Raw genomic sequence first — 20,169 nt, 5'->3', positions numbered from 1 at the left:
GAACAGTCCAATTTTACTTCATGAGTAAATGCCCATTAAAATACAGGGCCACCTCTATGGCAACCCAAGGCAGAAACTTCTATACCGGTTAATTTGAAGCAGTAAGAAAGATTAAAAAAAAAAAAAAAAAGCACTTAATGGAAGGAACGTGTAACACTCATTTGTAAGTTAGAAGCAACTTCAAATTCACATTCCAGACTCCATGTCGATTTTTTAAAATAACTAGGGTCGACATTGACTTAACAGAGCAACAGATGTGCTGGGAAGAGGTGGATATAATGAAGGAAATGGATGACGGGGACAGTGATTGTTAAAATGGGTCATGAGATTGTAGGCTGAGCAACCCTGTTTCATAGCAGAGCCTTGTTTCTTATTAAAAAAAATAAAACCTAAAACTTTGAGGATGAGATTCAATGATATATTTTTTAAAGCCTTCTTAGGCAACCAAATATTTAAATATATATACTTTGTTCCCATCTTCAATCCCTCAAAGGGTACATACAGATACTGCATACTGCATACTCTGTGGGTTTTTTTTTTTTTCAATCTTGTAAAGACAGGATATCTCTACCATGCAGATGAATAAGACCTTTGATGTCATGCGAATATTACTTCTGGACTAAACACATACAATACTGAAATTATTAAACATACAAAATTAGAGCTTTCAGTGCATTTGCCATTTTTATTTCGCTATGCAGAAACATACATTCACCATGGGCTGTGATGCAGGTGACCGTGTAATGAAGAATCTCTCTTTTTGAAAGCTATTTATAACTAACACTAAATAGTTTTAATTACAGTGGAAATTCTGTACAGTTTAAGGCTTGGCTCTGAACTAGAATGTAAATATGGACCAGATTTGAAAATAAAACACTTTCTTTTCAAGTAAAAGAAGAAAAATCAATTAAAAAATACACGGAAAAAGAAACTAAGAAAACAAAGCCACAGGAAGCCCAGCAGTTTCTCCTGAAGTGAAATTTCATAATATTGTAAACTAACAAAAATACAGGTTTTCTTCCCAAAATAATGACAATTTAAGCTCTCCGGATTGAACACAGACCAAAGCAAACAACAAGGAAGAAATCGCATTAATATGCTAAAATCAGTACTACCTTATAACAAATTAAATGAGATAGACAAAGCAAGATTGGAAGCATTAAATATTTCCAGAGGGTCAGAGAGTCATTACTGTTTATGGGTGAGAGTAATAAAACCAGATGAAACAAGTACAAGTTGTTTACTGAATAAACTCGGTTATTGGCACATCTAATCTGGGGAAAATCTGACACACCGGACGGACCTAGACAGCTTCTAGCATTTGAGGGTAATCTTCATTTATTGTAAATAAAAGGTTACCTAAGAAATTGCAATTTTGTTTAGACTTTAATAATAATAAACTATGAAAGGCATGAATTGTTTATGTGTTACATGAGACCACGGTTTATATTGTTGGTTATGAACGTGCAGGTATAGCTGAAAACGGAGACATTTTGTGAAAATTAAAAATGCTGCTCTTTTGTAATTTTATCGTTGCTTCATGCATTATCGGTTTAGTGATGCTGAATCAGATTGCTTTATTATGGGAAGATCTCTCTGCCAGTGTCTTTATTAATGGTCAAGGTCAATTCTTCTGGACTGAAATTTTCCACGGACAGATACAAGTCAGTTGGGTTAGAAGAGGGAACTCCATATAGGCTCTGGTTTTCCTAACGGTTTGCATGACTGCATTCAAGTGCAAGCTAAGTTATTCCTGCAAAAAAGAGATTTGATTAGTTACTCATTTGAAAACAACTGAAAGATTTTCTCAGATCAAGGACACAAAAAAAGTATCCTGGAGGTTAGAATGCTCGTTTGGACAAGATGCCATGATATTCCAGCGTTAAGTCACTGCCAATTATATGCTTTCTCTTAAGTTATTACAACGCCCAAGTGGCTGAAGCTTATGGAAGAAATCTTTTAATTATTTTTTGCTATCTTCCAAAATATATTATTCATTTGAGTAAAATGAGCATTTTTTGTATTTCTCTTTTAAGAGATGCCACTCATCAATTTGTTTCTTAAACCAATGTTAGAGAACTTACTAATATATTAAATCTCTTAAACATTTTATCACATCACCAAGTTGTGCAAGTCGCTCGACTGCTGCATTCAGCATTCAAAGCCCTCTCAGAAACGCTCACGACCCCATGAGATCTTGCATGGCAGGTGAGTATGCATGACAAGTCTGTGCTCACACAGATGATATAGTCTGCTCATGATGCTGGCCAAACAGTCACTGGAAAGGCATGTGCTTTCTACAGGACCACAAGACTGCATTTTTTTGCCTCCTCCTGAGACAGTGCTACACTAGGGAGAAAAATCATCCCAAAGAATACAGGAAATATAAGACATCCAAAAAGAAAGTGAGTGCTCAGCTTTCAAATTAAAAAACAAAACTAAAGACAAAAGCACAAACAGGCTATAATCAAACACAGTTGAAGAGAAAGCTTACGACGGGATAATGTTGCCATCAGAAGGAGAAAGGGGTATATGTTATTTCCCTAGTATTTGAAACACACAAATTGAGCCTCTCAGAGCAAAACTGCCTTAGTTCTGATTAGGCCACATGGCAAGTAAAATCAAATTTGACATTACAAATTTGGATAATGAAAGAGTGCAGGCCATGGAATAAAAGGGAACATCAGGAAGACCACACAAGCATAGACTCTGCTCTTCCTTTATCCTCTAACTGGCAATGCATGCAAAAACTCCACAAGAATGGAAGCTCCAAATGTGAGACAAACCCATAAACCAATTCTCCATCCTCTTGGTAACCAGCCCAACAAATGCCAGTGAGAGAACAGAGGAAAGGAGGGATCAGGTGAAGGATGAGAGGGAAGTGCCCCATGCCTCATGCCAGCCTAGGCAAGCCTAGAGAATCGGCGTCACCTCTTACCTCTGGTCAATCCTCTCCATCTTCTGGTGTGATCTCTGTCTCTTTATGGACCACTACTTTGGTCACTGACATGTCAGGGTGCTGCTCTTTGGCCTCTTTAATTGCCTGAGCCAGCGCCTATCCCCGGGAAATCACAGAAGGGCAGAAACAAAAAGGAGGTGGAACATGCATGATCAGTGGCGAGGTGGAGACTTATGAGCTAGATCTATATCCACAATTTACAAATGCGGTACAATGATTACAAAAGGAATCATAAATCATATATTGGAAAGTTAATTCGGAATTTTCTTCAGAATACATGCTGGACTAGAGGAATAGCATTGAAACTGTAGGACAACAGGTTTTTCTTTGTTTCTCTGCCAGGGTATTTACCGTCTCACACATACTACCTGGTCATGGTCAATGTCTGCATCCCCTGTGATGACTATTCGCTTCTCGATTCTTGTCTCCGAAATGCCCCCTTTCACAGTCTGCAAGACACACAGAGAAGCTTTATGAATTTACTCACTGGGAGAAACCATCATGCTTCAGTGGGGGGGAAATGGCAGAAGATGCTGACATCATTCATTCTTCGAGAATTGAAATTAGAGTTCTATGGCACTTAGTTAACATTTTTAATTCCAGACGTGAGGACAGAATGGAGGCCCTTGGGTCTGGATGGCCCGTGTTTCTGGAACACTACCACATGCCAAGCACTGGAGTAAGCATTAAGCTTAGAATATCAGAATGTATATTCCTAAAGGGGAACTCGCACATGAGGACAAGTGCATCATAAATCTAGGGGTTGTAAAAGCTCCCCTTGCAGCTATCCCGGCAACCTGAGCGTCAAGCCACCTTGTGCTTGTGTAGCCTAATGTGTGAGGAATTCTGAACAAGCACCTTCCTCCAGCTCGCTCTCAAGGAATCCTCTTCTCGGTTCTCACTCCACTTACTTTGGTGATGTGCGTAGTGGTGGTGGTACTGGTGGTTTCAGATGTGATCGTCTGTGCACTCATCAGCACGCCCGGCTCCAGATCTGTGCCTGGATCGACCTAAAGCAGCAGAGGCATAGACCCCTCATCCAGGTGCTCACATCTGCTTTTCAGAAGTTGGCTACGTTATTTAAGGCATTATGACAATTTTACTATCTCCTATTATGCAATTATTATGCTCTTCAGAGTCTGAGAGCTGCTCCCAAGAATAAGAACTAAGTGCAACCAGAGATAATTGTCATTAAAAAAACTAAGGTTTCAGAAATGTGAGTGGTGGATGGGTGAGTGAATATTTTTCTTTCTCTGTGGCTAGGGAAACAGGTTTCTGAGCCTTTTTCTACACTTCAAACACATAAAGACTTGGTTAAGTCATCTGCTGCTCCCTGATCACTAATAAAATGACCATTATTGCATCACTTTTAATAGAAATGGTCTGGCTGCTGGATCCTCTAAGTCTCATGAATTAAATATCATGCAGTTCTATGTGAACACACTAGGCCATAGAGGGGTGAAATGAGCAGCCAGGGCTCTGGTCTTCACAGAACATCTCACCTGTGATGATTCATATGTGATGGTTTTGGTTTCGGTGTGAACTACTGGCACTTCCTTGGTAGAAATTTCTAGCTTTACTCCTCCTGGTGAAACACTGCCAAAACTGATGGTTTCCGTCTTTACCATTGAGGACTGTGCCAAAGAGAAGTAAGCAGAGTGGCTGTTATAGTTTGCATGAACACATTGTTTTCTTCCTTTTCCTCTTTGGTGGTTATAAGCACAGGTTAGTATGCTATAAATGTTTATGTAGACAGTAAGCTGGGGAATGAGGCATACAACATGCACATGTCAAACAATCTCCTGGACTCTCATAGCATTTTTATATGAAACGCTCCAAGTAAAGCAAAACATTTTGAAAGCAATAAAAAAAAGTTTTCTATTTAATAACTTCTTAGAAAGAAGAAACTAATAATGAGACATTAACTCCCCAAATACTTCAGGAATCTCAATAAAAGAGGATAAAGAATAAAGTTCTGGCATTTAGGACCTGGGCAAACATGGTTTTGGTGCTTCTGGAAAAATGCACTGATGAGAAATAAATGTATCACATTTTCTAATATCTTGGCCAACTTTGCATTTCCCAATTTTACTGCCAATTATAATAATTTCAGTGAGAGTAGAAACCATTTCCTGGTGTTATATTATTAATAATTAAGAGATATGTTTGCATGTGACCCCAAAGCTGGAAATCAGCGTGGAGACTCCTAATAGGTATGAAAGAAGGAAATGAGAGGAGAAACACACTATACATGGGGGGGGCAGAAAATTAAACTTAGCTCCACCTTTATGCTGATCTAAATTTCCAGGCATCCTATCTCAGTTTTATTTTAATGATAAAAGTAACATTAACTACTAGTTACCTCAAAATGAGGTTTTTGTTCCAAAGTTTCTGAAATGTGGATGGCTGCACTCTGCTCTTCTTGTCGCTCACGGGAAACAACGGCTGTCTCTTCCTGTTCCAGGACAGCTTTAGCGACCTCCTCCCCTCCTTCCTCTTTAGCCCCCTCCGTCAAGGCAGAGCCCTCTTTCCCTTTAATGCCTGTGAATGCGGGCTGTGCTGCAGCATCCCCGCTGTCTCCCGCCGAGTAAGAAGCATCCCCACTCGCGTGCACCACACGCCGCTCCTCCACCAACACGGTCTCCTGCACCACCTTCTCAGTGCTAAGCGGCAGGTGGTGCACGGTGGGTTCCGTCTCTATTCCACTGGACTCCGTCTTGGTTTCCATTTTCTGCACGGGAAGAGATTGTGGCATCAGTGTGACCGTCCATAAACCAAAGGTCAGAAAATAACTAAAGCCGCCACTCACCAGGATGTCTAAAGCCAGCATCAAGTGCTTATAACCAGAAACACTGACGAAAAATATAAATTAGCTTTCATTCCTCCCACTGAAATCTCTGATGCCTGACCCTGCCCCTGGTGCATGCACTTGAACCTGCGCTGCTGCTTCAGGACATCCGCAAAACAGATGGAAGGTAGGATAAAGTGCAATTAACAAAACAAAAACCAAAGCATTGCAGCGCATTCACGTTGGTTTTGGCTGCTTTCTTAGACTCAACTGCTGAGATATAATGCTTTTAGATATTTAATTCTATTAAAATTTCTCAATATGAAGTACATTCTTGAGATGCAATTAAAGGCATGTGACAGATATGCCAAGCAGGCACAAGGGACAATAAAGTGAAGACACCTTTGAGATGCTGAAGGCAAAGCCAGCTGGATGCAACACACACACTCACGCCCAAAAAAGGGTAAGGAAAGGCACATGGGCACATTCAGAAACACCAAGGATGAAAACAAATGGCCACCTGAACCCAGCTTTGAGAAGTAGAAGTAACCCCTCCTATGAATTCTGTTGGTTTTCGCGCAGACTCTAATAAACTGAAGATTTCAGAGCCATCCATGAGCTTTTCCCCAGAAGACTGCTTAGTCTGAGTGAACAAAGAGAGGCAGAGTCAAGCACAAAAGAGAGACACAAACTCAGGCACATAAACATTCACAGCTTATTAGACAAAATCATAGGCAGAGGAGACAGGGAGGAGGAAGAATGAAGGAATCTCAGAGAGTTTGGAAACAGAAAAGAATGGGAAATAAAATAGAAAACCAGGTGCTCTTGTTTGGTAAAGCAGAGACGGTTATTAGGATCAGGGTGGCGCCAATTTAAGCAGATATTTTTTTTCCCCCTTCATTGCAAGCCACAGCAGCACTATCACATCTTGGGAACAGGGAGCTGGAAATAAAATGGAAAGTGTTTTAATGCTGACTTTGCACTGCAGTATTGATTTAACCACGAAAAAAAATTAAAAAGCTGGGTTGGCTGCTCTCAACATAAAGCCAAGCAGCAAGAGAAACGGAAAGGTTTGGGGTGGAAGGGGACTGCCTCAAAAACTGTCATGCTGGAATTGCAAACTGTGGCCCCAATGAGCGACATTGGTTACCACTACTCGGGAGGTGGACGACTCAGTAACGTAATGGGCAGTAGCAACGGTAAAGGCTGGTTCCTGGGAATATCTCCATTCAGACAGGCTCTTCCTTCGGGGACCAAAGAGGCCCACTTTTAAGACCTCACTCTCGGGCACTTGCTCTGTTTTGCTGAAGCGTCTGCCTTCCAGGCCAGGGAGGACGGCCACATCCTTCTCCAGCTGTGGAGCCTTCTTGAGGTCATCTTCTTCAGGACTCTGCCGGCGAGACTCGGCCTCCTTGATGGGGGCCAGGGATTCGGACAATTTCCGCTTTGTCGTCTGGACCTCGGGTCCTCTCTTGGATTTCTCATCAGCGAGAGTTTCCAGGACCTCATACTCTGCCAGGCCGGGAATGATCTTCACGGATTCTGGCATTTCTTTCTCCGTTTTCTGAAGTGCTTCCGTAGTGGAGGGCTGCTCCACTTTCTCGCCCTCTTTAGCTTTCCCAGTCATGGTAACAATTCTCCCGGAGACAGTGTCATAGGATTTTCCTAGAGTGTATATCTTCTGTTTGCTGTCTTCTTTCAGTTGCATTTCTCGAGCCAAGTCTTCGAAGCTTTGCATTTTAATAGTGCCAGATTTTAACATGTCAGCTGGGAGGTCACCAGTACTACTGCTCACGGTCACCACCTTGTAAGTCACAATCTTTTTCGAATCACCACCAACTACCTCAGTTGGTATTTTGTCTACAATAACCCAATCCTCTGTGCCCTATATTTGAAATATAAAAGCTAAATTAGAAATTCTGATGGTATCTCATTTCTAAAATAAGAATCCTTTAAGAAAATCAGGGCAACTGCTACATGCAGGTCTGTGATGGGACCATACAGTGCTCATGTTATTATCTAATAATTATGGCTGCAATCTCTTCTCCTCTGAAATGATAAACTATAAACTTCAGCTCAGAATACATTCGGTAGGTAGAGTTGCAACTTCCTTAAACTGGAACATACTTTGCAGTAAATTTTTTGAAGAACAGATTTGCTCTTACGATAAATTTTGGATCATTTTATATTTCAAGATTAAATAACATTATTGATGTTGTTCTATAAGTTACTTAGCTTTACATGTGTGGGGATAAAAGTTTTCCTCGTTAAATATAATCTATACTTCATATACTGTTATCACAGAGAACTTCCCAACATTCCACAAATTTATGTAAATATTTTCCATATTTGTAAATTGTATTTCCTTATACAGGGAAATGAATCCATAATAGTACTTATTATTCAATAAATATTGAGTGTGACTGTGTTCAAGGTACTGTAATGAAATATTTCCCACAAATAGGACACTATTAGAGCCTCTTATAGTGATCTGTACAGTGTTCGAGTCTTACATTTTTTTTTTAAGAGATAGGGTCTCTCTATGTTGCCCAGGTCGGCCTTGAAGCCCTGGGCTCAAGTGATCCTCCCATCTCAGCCTTCCCAGGAGCTGGGACTACAGGCACATGCCATTGTGCCCACTCCAATCTTATTTACAACTGAAGTTCACTGTCTCAGAAGTTTCTCTCTGACTTTCTTTAGTGTTAGTTCCAATAAGGCAAAAGAAATGAAAGCTAAGAAACTTTTGTATTCAGGGAGGCATAATACAATATGACCAGGTAGGTTAATAGCTTCACAGATTACAGAGGGAAGAGATATCAAACCAGGAGCAGGTGAGTGCCTTGGTTTACATTTTAAACTAGGATGTTTTCTAGAAACTTTTGTGTTTATTACAGCCTGAAAACTTAAATCTAGAAATACGTGTGCCTTTAAAAATATCACTACAGATTGATCTACATGTTGTTGCTAGATTAAATGAAATGAATTGAAAGAATAACCTCTAGGGTTGATGGGACAGTTTTCTGGAAAATTATTTGATGAGAAGTAACCACAGAGTCAGCAGAGTCTCCTTCCTGCATTTTCTTTATCACACTTGGCTAGTGAGGAAACCAATAAGAATTCAGAACTTTCAAAATCAATCAACATCATCTAAATTAGCACGACTCTACAGGTAAAAACAGGCAGTAAAACAACATTTCAGCAAGATTATTATCAGAAAGTAAGTCAATGACAACATACAGACAAAAATCAGCTTAGATTAGAAGCCATAAAGAAATGATGCATAACTGATAACTAAAATATTAAGAAAATTCAATTTTCCCTTCCCCAGAATCTAAATCAAAATTATGTACCTACCTTGGTTTTAAACAAGATAAATGTAAAAGGGAAAATAAAAACTAAGAGCATTTTAATGACACTGAAGTCTGAAGACCAATTTCTTCTGGAAATCCTTTATGTTTGGTTTTTACCTGAGACTCAAGGAATGGAGCGCTTCCTTGCTGCAAAAATATAACTTTTTCAGAAATCTCTGTTTCTTCTTTGGTCTGTTTGAATAAAGGGGGTTGGGTTGGAGAAGAGGAAGTAGACAGTTTCCAAAAAGGCAAGTTAGGAAGGGAGTTCTTTCATTGTATTATCTCTATCTATCTATCATCTCATATATTCTCATAATACTCATTCGTTTTCTTCCTGAAGGAGTAAATTAGTGTTTATGCATTTGAAAAATGATCTGAAACTACCTCAAAATTTAGTTTTTTCCAAAGAGTTCAGATTTTCTGAAACTTTGGGGTTAACTTTGGTGTTTATATAACTCAAATGTTCTTCATTTCTACAAACACAGAGCATACAAGAACAATATAAAGGCATTTGTTCTTGGCATTTAAACCATGTTTATGTTGGTATTAAAAAGTGCGTATTTAAAATAAAACATTAAGAAATTTTTAAAAATTTAAGTTAGGAATTAAGCCTGACTTCTATTTCTGACAAGTATCTTGTTGTATTCCCCATTTAGGTGCTGCCTGTTACAGAGTAGTGAAATGCACACAATGTCACTGCATTAGCCACTAATTTAAATAAACCCAGTCATACTTAGATGGATTGATTTATTGCCCCACAAGTAAACAAAAAATACTCAATGGCTTTATTTGAACTTTTATAACATGGTTAATAATTTTTTAAAGTCAATTTCAAAATATCTTGCTGGAAAATTAAGTATATCAATTCATAATTTAACATAAAAAATTAAGAAATATTAAGTATTTCATGTTAGGAATTAGGTTTTTGCTTTTTAACTATGTTTTATTTTTTTCTCTAGTATTAAATAGGCACAATTCAGGTGGCAATACATTAGCTACCAAGCCTAAGTTGAACCAAGCGTTCAACTTCACAGAACAGGGACAGAAAGGATATTTTGGAAGATTAACTGAAAAATAACGATGGAAAGTTCAAAGTTTCTAGAAGAATGGAACTTTTAAAATACATCTTATCATTACAAACAATGTAATTTTATGAGAGCTATTTAAAATTTCTTTTTGTCTAAAAATCTACCAGTACTACATTTAATCATTTGTTTGCAAGAGATTGTAGGGGAACATCTGGAATATTCTGCAGGACCTACAATGACAGATTTTGATAGTATCATTCTCAAATGACTCCTTCTAATGAGAAACAAATAAGCCATTTTCAGAGGAGGAAAAAAAAAAAAAACCAACAACAACAAAAAGCTCTATCCCACTGCATTTTGGAGGACGGTATTGGAAAAGATAAAATGTACCATGTGGAATCATTAAATGTGGATTTTGTTTCTTTTCCTTTTTGTTCTTTTCCTTCTTTTTTTTTTTTTTTGCTTTTAATTATAGCCTCTTTTGCAAACAGAAATGAGAAACAGGAAGGAAAGGTCAAAATTATAGGTACTTTTCAGAATAACAATGCTAGGTCTCTAATTATAATCACTGAGCTAAATATTATTCCTAAGATAAAAGCTTCACAAAATCCCCAGCAAAACAGTGGTTTTCAGCATATCCTGGTGTCTGAAACCAACTAATTTAAAAAATGCCTATGTCTTATAATTGAAAATATTAACAGTGTCTACATTCCAAACTGTGTATGTCCAATAACATAAACAGATAACACAGGGAGATTTTAAAATGTAATTCTATATATGGTCAACCTCCCAATACAGTTAGTCTAGTTAATAGAGAAGTGAAGAGGTACTGATAAAGAAAAGGTGATCTAAAAATTCACTTTTATCAGGGGTTAGGATATAGTCAGATATATAGCCCAACCACTTCATTTAGTTACTTAAACATTATAAGTTATTAATCTTAATATCATAATTGGAAAACAAGGCCCTATACTGGCACACAAAATTCCTACAGTGTCATTTCCTGTTGGGTGATTAAAGGTTTCTACGAATAAAGTTTAGGGAATGGGTAAATTTGCAAATACAGAATTTGCAAATCATGGGAACTGACTATAGCAATCATCTAGCTCAAGGAATTACTGTACAGTGAACACACCTGTAAAACTACCACTCATATGAAAGAGAGGACAATATCAGCGCAGAATACATACTAGCAGGTACTGCTTTTTTATTGTGATTTGGAAACTTTTGGTATTCAAGTAACCACTAAGGAATATAACTCTAACATGGACAAGGCTTAGATGCATCATGAAAGTCTGTCATGGGAAAGGTTTGTGGACAGAGGATGTACCTGGCACGCTGTACATACCACATGTCTACCCTTCCTATGTTTGGTGGGCCCTGTGTGTGGGTTTATTTGTCTATTTTCTAAAGCAAATGAGAATTAGATATTATTTGCTGCTTTGGGGCATCCTTGCTACTTGTCTGCTGTTAACTCAAATATCTGAAACTTGAAACAATCGGCAATCAAATTTCCATTTTATATAGGAAAGAAACATAAAATTCTCAGAACATAATCATCATTATTAGCTTGCTGTATATAATTCTAACTATAATTTTCTTCTAATTGTTCATAAATTGGTAGCATTTTATAGAAATAATTATAACAATTCAACCACTATAGAGACAACAAAATAAAGAAAAAAGATGGTAATATTAAAACTCAAGAGATCTTTAGTTTTTTTCTTCAAAGTACCATTTTGTCACTGAGACCAAAAAAAAAAAAAACAACTAAGCTTTGGGAAGTCATAAGTTTGGGGTCACCAAATCTAAATTTCTTTTTGACTCTGACACAAAATAACCACTACTTTATTAGAGATGTCAATTTTAAAAATTGAGTTAAATATTTCCATTTAGAAGTAACTGGATTTCTTTCTAAACTGGTTGACTACTGTTTAATTGAAGTAGGCTTTATTACATAATAGAGTAATATCAAATTAGTAACTTACTTTAAAAAATATCCCCTCCAAAATAAAAATCGTTTGGTTATATATTTATAAACCAGTATGTTTTCTATGTGCATAACACACAAATGATTAAAAAAAGGATAAAATTATCTTTTGTGCTTTTCACACACAAAAATAACAGAAGCCATGGTTTTAATATAGAAATAGGCAATAATTTAGAGCAAAAGAACTTTCTGGTTTGTTCTGAAGGCTACTTACAGGGCCCTCAATTGGAGTATAAACTTGATGTCATCAATGATTATGAGGTCCTGGAGAAGAGTAGAAGAGAGGACAGGCCACTCTGCCTGGCCCTGCTGCCATGGGGAGCACAGCATCCTGACACCTAAAGAGATCCCTTTTCCCCTGGGACTTGAAGCTCCTTTGAGATGCTTTTAAGGGCTCCTTTGATAAGCAGCGTTAATCAGCCCGATTTCTAACAAGTTCTCTATATCTAGTCAAGCTCTTTCTGCTACATCTCCATTCACAGTGTGATGAAGCACTGAGGGACTGCAAAACAACCCTGCAGATGCTGAAAGCAGTGAGTATGACAGCCTTTGCTCTTCTCCAGTTTAAATAACCAAACTGCTTTGCCATTCTGCAGAGGGCATGTTTTCCTTCCTTAATTATGTTGAAAAAATCCTTTCCTGGCCTTCTCCAGCTTTTCTGCACTAACACAGAAAAAGCATTAATATCCAGGGAAAGTTCAGTATATTCAAAATACTCCTTATATTATTAACATCCTTGGGCTTATCAAATGTTAATTCTCTAACATTTAGGGTTTTATAAATGTAAAAAAACATATCTTACTAGTCTAATAGCCTAGACTTATGAAGTTCCCTTGTTTATTAGCACCACCCTTTAAATTCTCTAAGTTGTTCCCTAAACTTTGATTCAAAGTGGCCATCACTTAGGATTTAGTTTTGCTTTGTTTTGTTTGGGGTGGCTATTTAGTTTGTGTTTTTGTAACTTAATCCAGTATCTGATATCTTTAGAGCTAGTAAATTATTTCCAAAAGAGGTAGTAGAAATAGGATAAGCCAAACTTAACCAATTACAATAAAATTCATGAGAGCATAACTGAATATTGTAAGGACTATTATATTTAAATCAATCAATGTGAAATTTGTCTCTTGAAACTCAGTAGTTTGAATGGAACTGAAGTTTAATGGTACAAGAATATGTTGGTAATCATACTTTTCATTTATTCTGCATAAAAGGGTCTTTTTTAAGTCATTCAAATGGATATAGACCTATTTCTTATTAGCTAGGTTTGGGATTGTCATGAACATAGTGATAGTGGGTTCTTGATTACTTTTGACAAACAGCTTTCTTTGTTTTGAATTCTTATTTTTACTGCAAGGACTTAAGCACTGCATATAGATCACTGTTTAAAGAATTTTTCTCTCACCAAAGCCTAAGTTTTAATGTTCTATTCTGTGTCAGCTTCCTGAAAAAATATTTCCCAATAAAGTGGTCTTATAGAAAAGGAGGTTAACCAATACAATGCTAAAAAAGATGCAGTTTTCAAAAACTACGTTTTTTGAAACAGAGATAAAGCAACATGATGTCTAACAGTAGACAGTCAAGTTAGCACTACAGTAATTTTTGGTTCCCACACAATGGGAGCCCTGAAGTAACACCAGCTGAATCCTCAGAGTCTTTGGTTGTACATTTAAAAAGAGCTTCCTTGGAAGGCTGAGGTGGTGGATCATTTGAGGTCAGGAGTTTGAGATCAGCCTGACCAACACGTTGAAATCCCACCTCTATTAAAAATACAAAAAAATTAGCCAGGTGTGGTGGCACATGCTTGTAGTCCCAGCTACCCAGGAGGCTGAGGCAGGAGGATCTCTTAACCCAGGAGGCGGAGGTCACGCCACTGCACTTCAGCATGGGTGACAGAGAGAAACTCCATCTCAAAAACAAACAAACAAACAAAACCAAAAAAAACTCTGTCTCAAAAAAAAAATCTCTTTAAATGTACAGCCAAAGAGTGTGAAATAACCTTACTTAAAAAAAAAATTTCTGGCCACTACTTTCCCCATAAAACACCTACTAGGAACCAATTATAAATTTGGCCAGGTGCGATGGCTCATGCCTGTAATCCCAACACTTTGGGAGGCCAAGGTGGGTGGATCACTTAAGACCTGGAGTTTGGTACCAGCCTGGCCAACATGGCAAAACCTCGTCTCTATTAAAAATACAAGAATTAGCCAGGTGTGGTGAAGGGCATCTATAGTCCCAGCTACTTGGGAGGCCGAGGCAGGAGAATCACTTGAACCTGGGAGGCAGAGGCTACAGTGAGACAAGATCGCCCCACTGCACTCCAGCCTGGGTGACACAGCAAGACACTGTCTTAAAAACAAAAAACAAAAAACTTAATATAAATCAATTAAGATAATCAGTTATAAATAAAAATCAAATAAAACTCTTGTTATATCAATAAAAGCCTGGTGTAATATCTCAGAGTAAAATTGTCCTGTCTTGAAATGCTATCAACTGCAGGTCACCATTTAGTCAAACAATCTCAATGGGCCTCATCTTAGAATTGATGAGAACAAGTTTTCAGAGTGTTTCTCAAGGCAAAAGTAGAAAGCATATGTGGAAAAAGTGTCAATGCATGAAGAGAATATCCTGATTTCTCTCAGCTATAAAATCTAGGTTTATGGTCAGAAACAGCTGATATTTCACTATAGTCTCCCTGTGGCTTCCCACCCTAAGAACTGTCTGATGCTATTACTCACTCCTCAGCCACTTTAACCATTTTACTTTGCAGTTTTCTTTTGGAGCACTGAGCATCTCAGCTCAGGTTAAACATAGGTAGGAAGAGAGATTTTCTACCCAGAAGATTGTCAAATGCAATTCCACACCCTGTAGAGAAGGAAGGCGGGTAAACAGAATGCGAGTCTGACCACAAGCCTGACTACTGACCTCTTCAGGGACAAGTGGTTCGATCATGGGGGCATCCTCCTGCCTGGCGGCCAGTCGTACGGGGGAGGTGGAAAGCCTCTTCTCCCATTCATTCGTTATGGCAGTGTCTGTTGAGGTTTCTAAGAAGGTTCTTTTCAGCTCGCTAATGTTGGTTTGATGTTTCATCAGGTCATCTTGAGTTTTTTCTAGCTCCTATATTCAGAACACAAAGTATCCAACAGTCAATGTTTTACATTTGTGTTCCTTTCAGCTCTTTTGTTTGCTTTTAAAGTAATGTCAATCTTATTAGTAGTCAAAATAAAACAAAATTTTGATCAAGGCTCATGGCACTACCACAAACACTCTGGTGAAAATGTGATTTTCCCATGGAAAGGAAACAGAAAAAAAAATTTAGTTCATACAAACATGAATACCAAAAGAATTTTAGAAGGTAAACTATAAAGAGTACAATTCACATGTATCCTGAGAGAATTAAAATAAATATACACACAGGAATAGGGATCTATATCTAGGAGAGAATAACAAATCAGAAGCTGAGAAGTCATCCCCACTTATTAACAGATGAGCACACAGTTCATGCATCACAGTACGAACCCACAGGTATTACACTAAAAGAAAAACAACACACACAAACATGCACTGGTATATACCAATACCAACCTCTAACATAAGATTACTATGTTTGACATACACATTTTCACCCTTTATTCGTTTAATCAGACTATTCTGAAAAAAGTGGAGAAGAAAGGGAAAAGTAAGGGACACAGTCGTCAAGGGAACAAATGCCAACCTACACACTGCACCAACAACGTGGTAACCGGCTACAGAGCATGCTGAAAGATCTGAACGCTGTAGACAAACAATGACTTATAATACACTCTTTGTTTTTTTTTTGGTTGTTGTTGTTTGTTTTATTTTTAATTTTCTACCTGTGCCTTGAGCTCTGCATCTTCCTCCTGGTCCGACTGCCAGCATCAAGAAAGAGTGGGAAATAAAGTCTTACATGCAATTTACTCTAAGATTGAAGAACTATGGTCTACACAGACTTGCTAAATGTGGGCACTCATATGCTCTTGCATATGGATGTCACTTCTTTCTTATACACAAACCACAACATTCTCACACACAATTAGGAAGCTTAATAAGAATATAGGAATATAGGAGTGAAACAGTTCTTGCCTGGTGGGTCTTTGGCATTTTGACCAGCAGACACACGTGGTTGAGAACGTGACAGCAAGGGTGTGGCAGGTTGTTCTTCATGAACATTAGAAATAGTTCAGGAAGTGGGGGGAGCCAGATTAAAATTAAAATTTGTAAGAATAGCTATGATGATACAATAATGAGAGCTCACATGTAGTGTATGAATCCCGCCCTGTGAGGTTAGTGATTATGATTCTCAATTTGTAGACCAGAGAACCCATGCTCAAAGAATACGAAGAATTTTGCACAGAGGTTCCCACATTTTAAAGTTTCTTGAGACCTTGATTTTCTTTTCTTTCTTTTCTTTTTTTTTTTTTTTTTTTGAGACAGAGTCTTACTTTGTTGCCCAGGCTGGAGTGCAATGGCGTGATCTCGGCTCACTGCAACCTCCACCTCCTGGGTTCAAGCAATTCTCCTGCCTTAGCCTCCCAGGTAGCTGGGATTACAGGTGCCTGCCACCATGCCTGGCTAGTTTTTTGTATTTTTAGTAGAGACAGGGTTTCACCATGTTCACCAGGCTAGTCTTGAACTCCTGACCTCAAGTGATTCGCCCGCCTCAGCCTCCCAAAGTGCTGGGATTACAGGCGTGAGCCACCATGCCCAGCCAATTTTCTTGAATGTATATAGTTAAGAACAAATTTGGGAGGGGAGAAGACAAATATGGGGCAACTAAGACAGTTTTTTTTAAAAAAGAGAAATCAACTACTATCAACAACAGCATTTCTTTTAAAGGTTTTAGACGGGACAATTTTTGAGATTTGAAAAAGTACAGTTATCCCAAAGCCACCTCATTCTCCTGATTTTTCTAATTTCAAGGAGTGGTCTAATCCCTGGACTGCTGTCTAAGTATCAGTAATTAGTAAGCAGGCCAAGCCATATGCGCATGCAGCAGCGAAGCTGTGTCTCTCACTATGGCTCTTGGACTCAGGACTGGGGCTTTATGCCCTTGTGCTAGAAGAGGAGACCCAGAATGAAATTCTAGGTGAGAAAAGGATCATACCAAGTCAGGTGCCTTAAGAAAATCATTTAGTCTATCTAGGTCTCTCTCTTCTTATTTGCCAGTGGGGACAAGACTGCTTACTCTTCATATTCTACACTGACCACTGTCGTGCTGGCCACCTATAGAAGGGACAGAGTTTCTTAAGTATCACGGGGCAAACAGGAAATTTAAACACAGTGCAAATGTGCTGGTGACACACCCATTCTTCAGTGCACAGGGGGTTCACAGCTCTTCATTTTATTTCTAAGCTTCAAAATCTACCTGTGTTATAGGTACTCCCTTGCATGCTTTAAATGTTATATAACACATTTTAAAACTACTATAGAAGTTTAAGGTATTATTATTAAAATATTTTTCATTTATAGCACACATTAAGATTCCAATGAAATTTACTGGATGTACTACCCTGTGGCTACATGTAACTAACTCTTACAAAATCAAGGTGTAGCTTTGTTATAATTGGCAAAGAAAATTACCAACTTGTAATAGATTTATGTATGATTGCTTAAAAGAATCTGCATAATAGTTTTAACAATATCATCTTTAATGTTAAAAAATTATGATTTTCAAGCTTTGGATTGAACTCTGGCATTTCTAAAGAAAGAAACCTAATAAAACGCCATCACGAAAGATTTTTTCTGAAGGTATTTTCAATTAAGTGATATACAGATACCATTTACAACATTTTTAGTTTTTTCTAAATACCCAACTAGAAAATATTATTATAATAGGATGATGCAAAAAAAAATAAACAACCTAAAATAAACATTATTACAAAGTAGAAACTAAATTCTGCTAGTAAAAAATAGCCGAATTAACATCGATAAATGTCGACTTCCATTAGTACAGATATTATTTTTAAAGATATTTTAACTACTTAATGGTAGAGAAGATTTGAAAAACAATATAAGCCACACATACACAGACACACACACACACATTTAATGTGTTTCTTTAACCCTAAAGAAAAAAGGAGAAATAACAGTATATCTTCTATCACTGTTTAATGTGATTACATTTTTTAAAAATTAAGTACTAACAGTAATTTGAAAATTCATTTCTTATGAGTGACCGAGGCTATAGTCAAAGGCTACAAAAATGAGTAAGGTAAGTCTTATTTTAACAATAATTATTTCACCATTGGGGAATTAAAAATATATCCACATCAAGCCAAAATACTAGTTAATTGTGACCTTCTTCCCATTCATTCTATTATACATCTATACATCTATAGCCTCCCATTTGAGATAGAATTTTTTTCTAAAAAAAAACAAAGGTATTATCAGTCTAGGCAAGTGGTTCTCAAAATATGTCCTAAGATGTGCAGAATCAATATCGCCTGGGAACTTGTTAGAAATATAAATCCTCAAGTCCACCCCCAGCTCTTCTGAATGAGAAACATGAGGCTGGAATCCTCCAGGTAATTCTGATGTAGGCCAGAGTTTAAGAACCACTGGTCTAGACAACAAAATACATATTTAACTCCTACTGTTAAAGTTAGAACTGATCTCCATTACAACAGCTCATATGTGGAATTCTTAAACACAGAGCCACCCCACAAGGCATTTTCGGTATGCCACTACCAGCCACTCTCAGCCACAATACCAACCTCAGTGGCGGTGGTCTCCCCGTCGGCTGCGGTGTCCGTGCGCTCACTGTCAGTCTGTTGACCACAGAAGTGATCAGGTTCCAGGAGGAAGGCAGGGACAGAAAGTAAACCATCTGGTCAAACACGCTCTGGCACAGGTCAGACAGGTCATTTTCTTTCTCTGTGATTTCTCTGTGTCATACCACCTTCTCACAAGGACACAAGTTCAAGCAAAGCAACAGAAGGGCCAGAGCTAGGTGTCATCAACAGAGCCAACTCACAGGATGACCTGAGGCACACTCAGCCTGCAGGAACAGGGGAGCCACACTGACCTGTCTGGTTCTATGTCTCAGGGAAACCAATTTGTCATCCCCACACCCCTCCTCCAACTTTTAACTAAAAACCTCAAGCAACATCTCCTTAAAATGTTTAATGCAAATAAAATTGATGTTTATATATATTTTATTCTAGTAATATTTAATATTTGAAAGGTAAATGAAAATGTCAATTCACAGAAAAAGCTACTGTAACAGTCACTGGACTTTCAGCCTCTCATTTATACCATTATGATAATTTATATCCATCTAAGGCCATCAGGCTGTCTGCATTACCTGTCAATTATAAAAGGCACATGCCAGTGACTCACAGGCATATATTTTTTATGGGAAAAACATAACTCAATTTTCAAGTAGGGTTGCTAACTAGATATTTTTTAAGACTACATGTTATGTTTATTTTGCCCCACCCTCCAATATAAAGAAGTATATTAAAGTACGTATTTAAACATTTTGCTCCAAAAATGCCATTCAAATGAAGCAAATAATAAGAAGAATTGTTAAAACAATAGACAGAGAAAGAGAAAGAGAGAAACATCTACTTAGAAACAAATAAAACAAAGCACAGCATTTGACAGAGCCTAGGTTTTGAGGAGAATGAGAATAGTAATTTCAGGACTGGTTTTTAATCTGTTTCACAGGGGTTTATGACTTAAAAACTGTTTTCTCTCAAGTAGAGTAGAGCCGTGGACATCTAAATGCCCTAATATTAACTGACTTTCCCTCCACAGATATCAACTAATCATTAATAAAGTTCCCTTGATCAAATATTTGTGATTAATATTTTGAAAACAAAAATGAAAATGGGAGGGGAGTCTATGATGGTGAATCTGGTTCTTAAAATAACCTCCCACTACAAAGAACAAGAAATGTCAAGAAGGGACAACTGGGACAGTGCTGTTTCCACTGACAAAACTAAACTCTGGCTATGCTGATTTCTTGGCACTAGCCACATGTTTCATGTTACATACTCCTAAAAGAAAGGGAGGCTGAACACATGCTCAGCACA

At 37.8% G+C, this 20,169-nt stretch overlaps 1 protein-coding gene across 40 annotated transcripts in view; it reads right to left on the bottom strand.

Annotated features, from left to right (window-relative positions):
- Positions 1 to 665: 665 nt before the first annotated feature.
- EPB41L3 (erythrocyte membrane protein band 4.1 like 3) overlaps positions 666 to 20,169 on the bottom strand; it is a 237,001-nt gene continuing 217,497 nt past the window's right edge. For 6 of the 40 annotated variants that reach the window (XM_063653422.1, XM_063653413.1, XM_063653411.1 and 3 more), the window contains 13 exons: positions 18,847 to 18,900; positions 15,967 to 16,002; positions 15,038 to 15,229; positions 9,215 to 9,289; positions 8,744 to 8,842; positions 6,898 to 7,632; positions 6,268 to 6,390; positions 5,322 to 5,690; positions 4,462 to 4,593; positions 3,871 to 3,969; positions 3,328 to 3,408; positions 2,939 to 3,055; positions 666 to 1,753 (listed from right to left, as the gene is read on the bottom strand). In XM_063653422.1, coding sequence (XP_063509492.1) covers positions 2,945 to 3,055; positions 3,328 to 3,408; positions 3,871 to 3,969; positions 4,462 to 4,593; positions 5,322 to 5,690; positions 6,268 to 6,390; positions 6,898 to 7,632; positions 8,744 to 8,842; positions 9,215 to 9,289; positions 15,038 to 15,229; positions 15,967 to 16,002; positions 18,847 to 18,900 — 2,106 coding nt within the window. In that variant the 3' untranslated portion in view covers positions 666 to 1,753; positions 2,939 to 2,944. The remainder of the gene's footprint in view (positions 1,754 to 2,938; positions 3,056 to 3,327; positions 3,409 to 3,870; positions 3,970 to 4,461; positions 4,594 to 5,321; positions 5,691 to 6,267; positions 6,391 to 6,897; positions 7,633 to 8,743; positions 8,843 to 9,214; positions 9,290 to 15,037; positions 15,230 to 15,966; positions 16,003 to 18,846; positions 18,901 to 20,169) is intronic. The other 34 variants (XM_063653426.1, XM_063653424.1, XM_063653435.1 and 31 more) reach the window with 22 other exon arrangements.

The sequence above is a fragment of the Pongo pygmaeus genome, chromosome 17 (genome assembly GCF_028885625.2).
Source record: "Pongo pygmaeus isolate AG05252 chromosome 17, NHGRI_mPonPyg2-v2.0_pri, whole genome shotgun sequence".
Lineage (NCBI taxonomy): Eukaryota > Metazoa > Chordata > Mammalia > Primates > Hominidae > Pongo > Pongo pygmaeus.
Note: the sequence above shows the minus strand (reverse complement) of the source record. Positions and strands in the feature narration are given on the sequence as shown.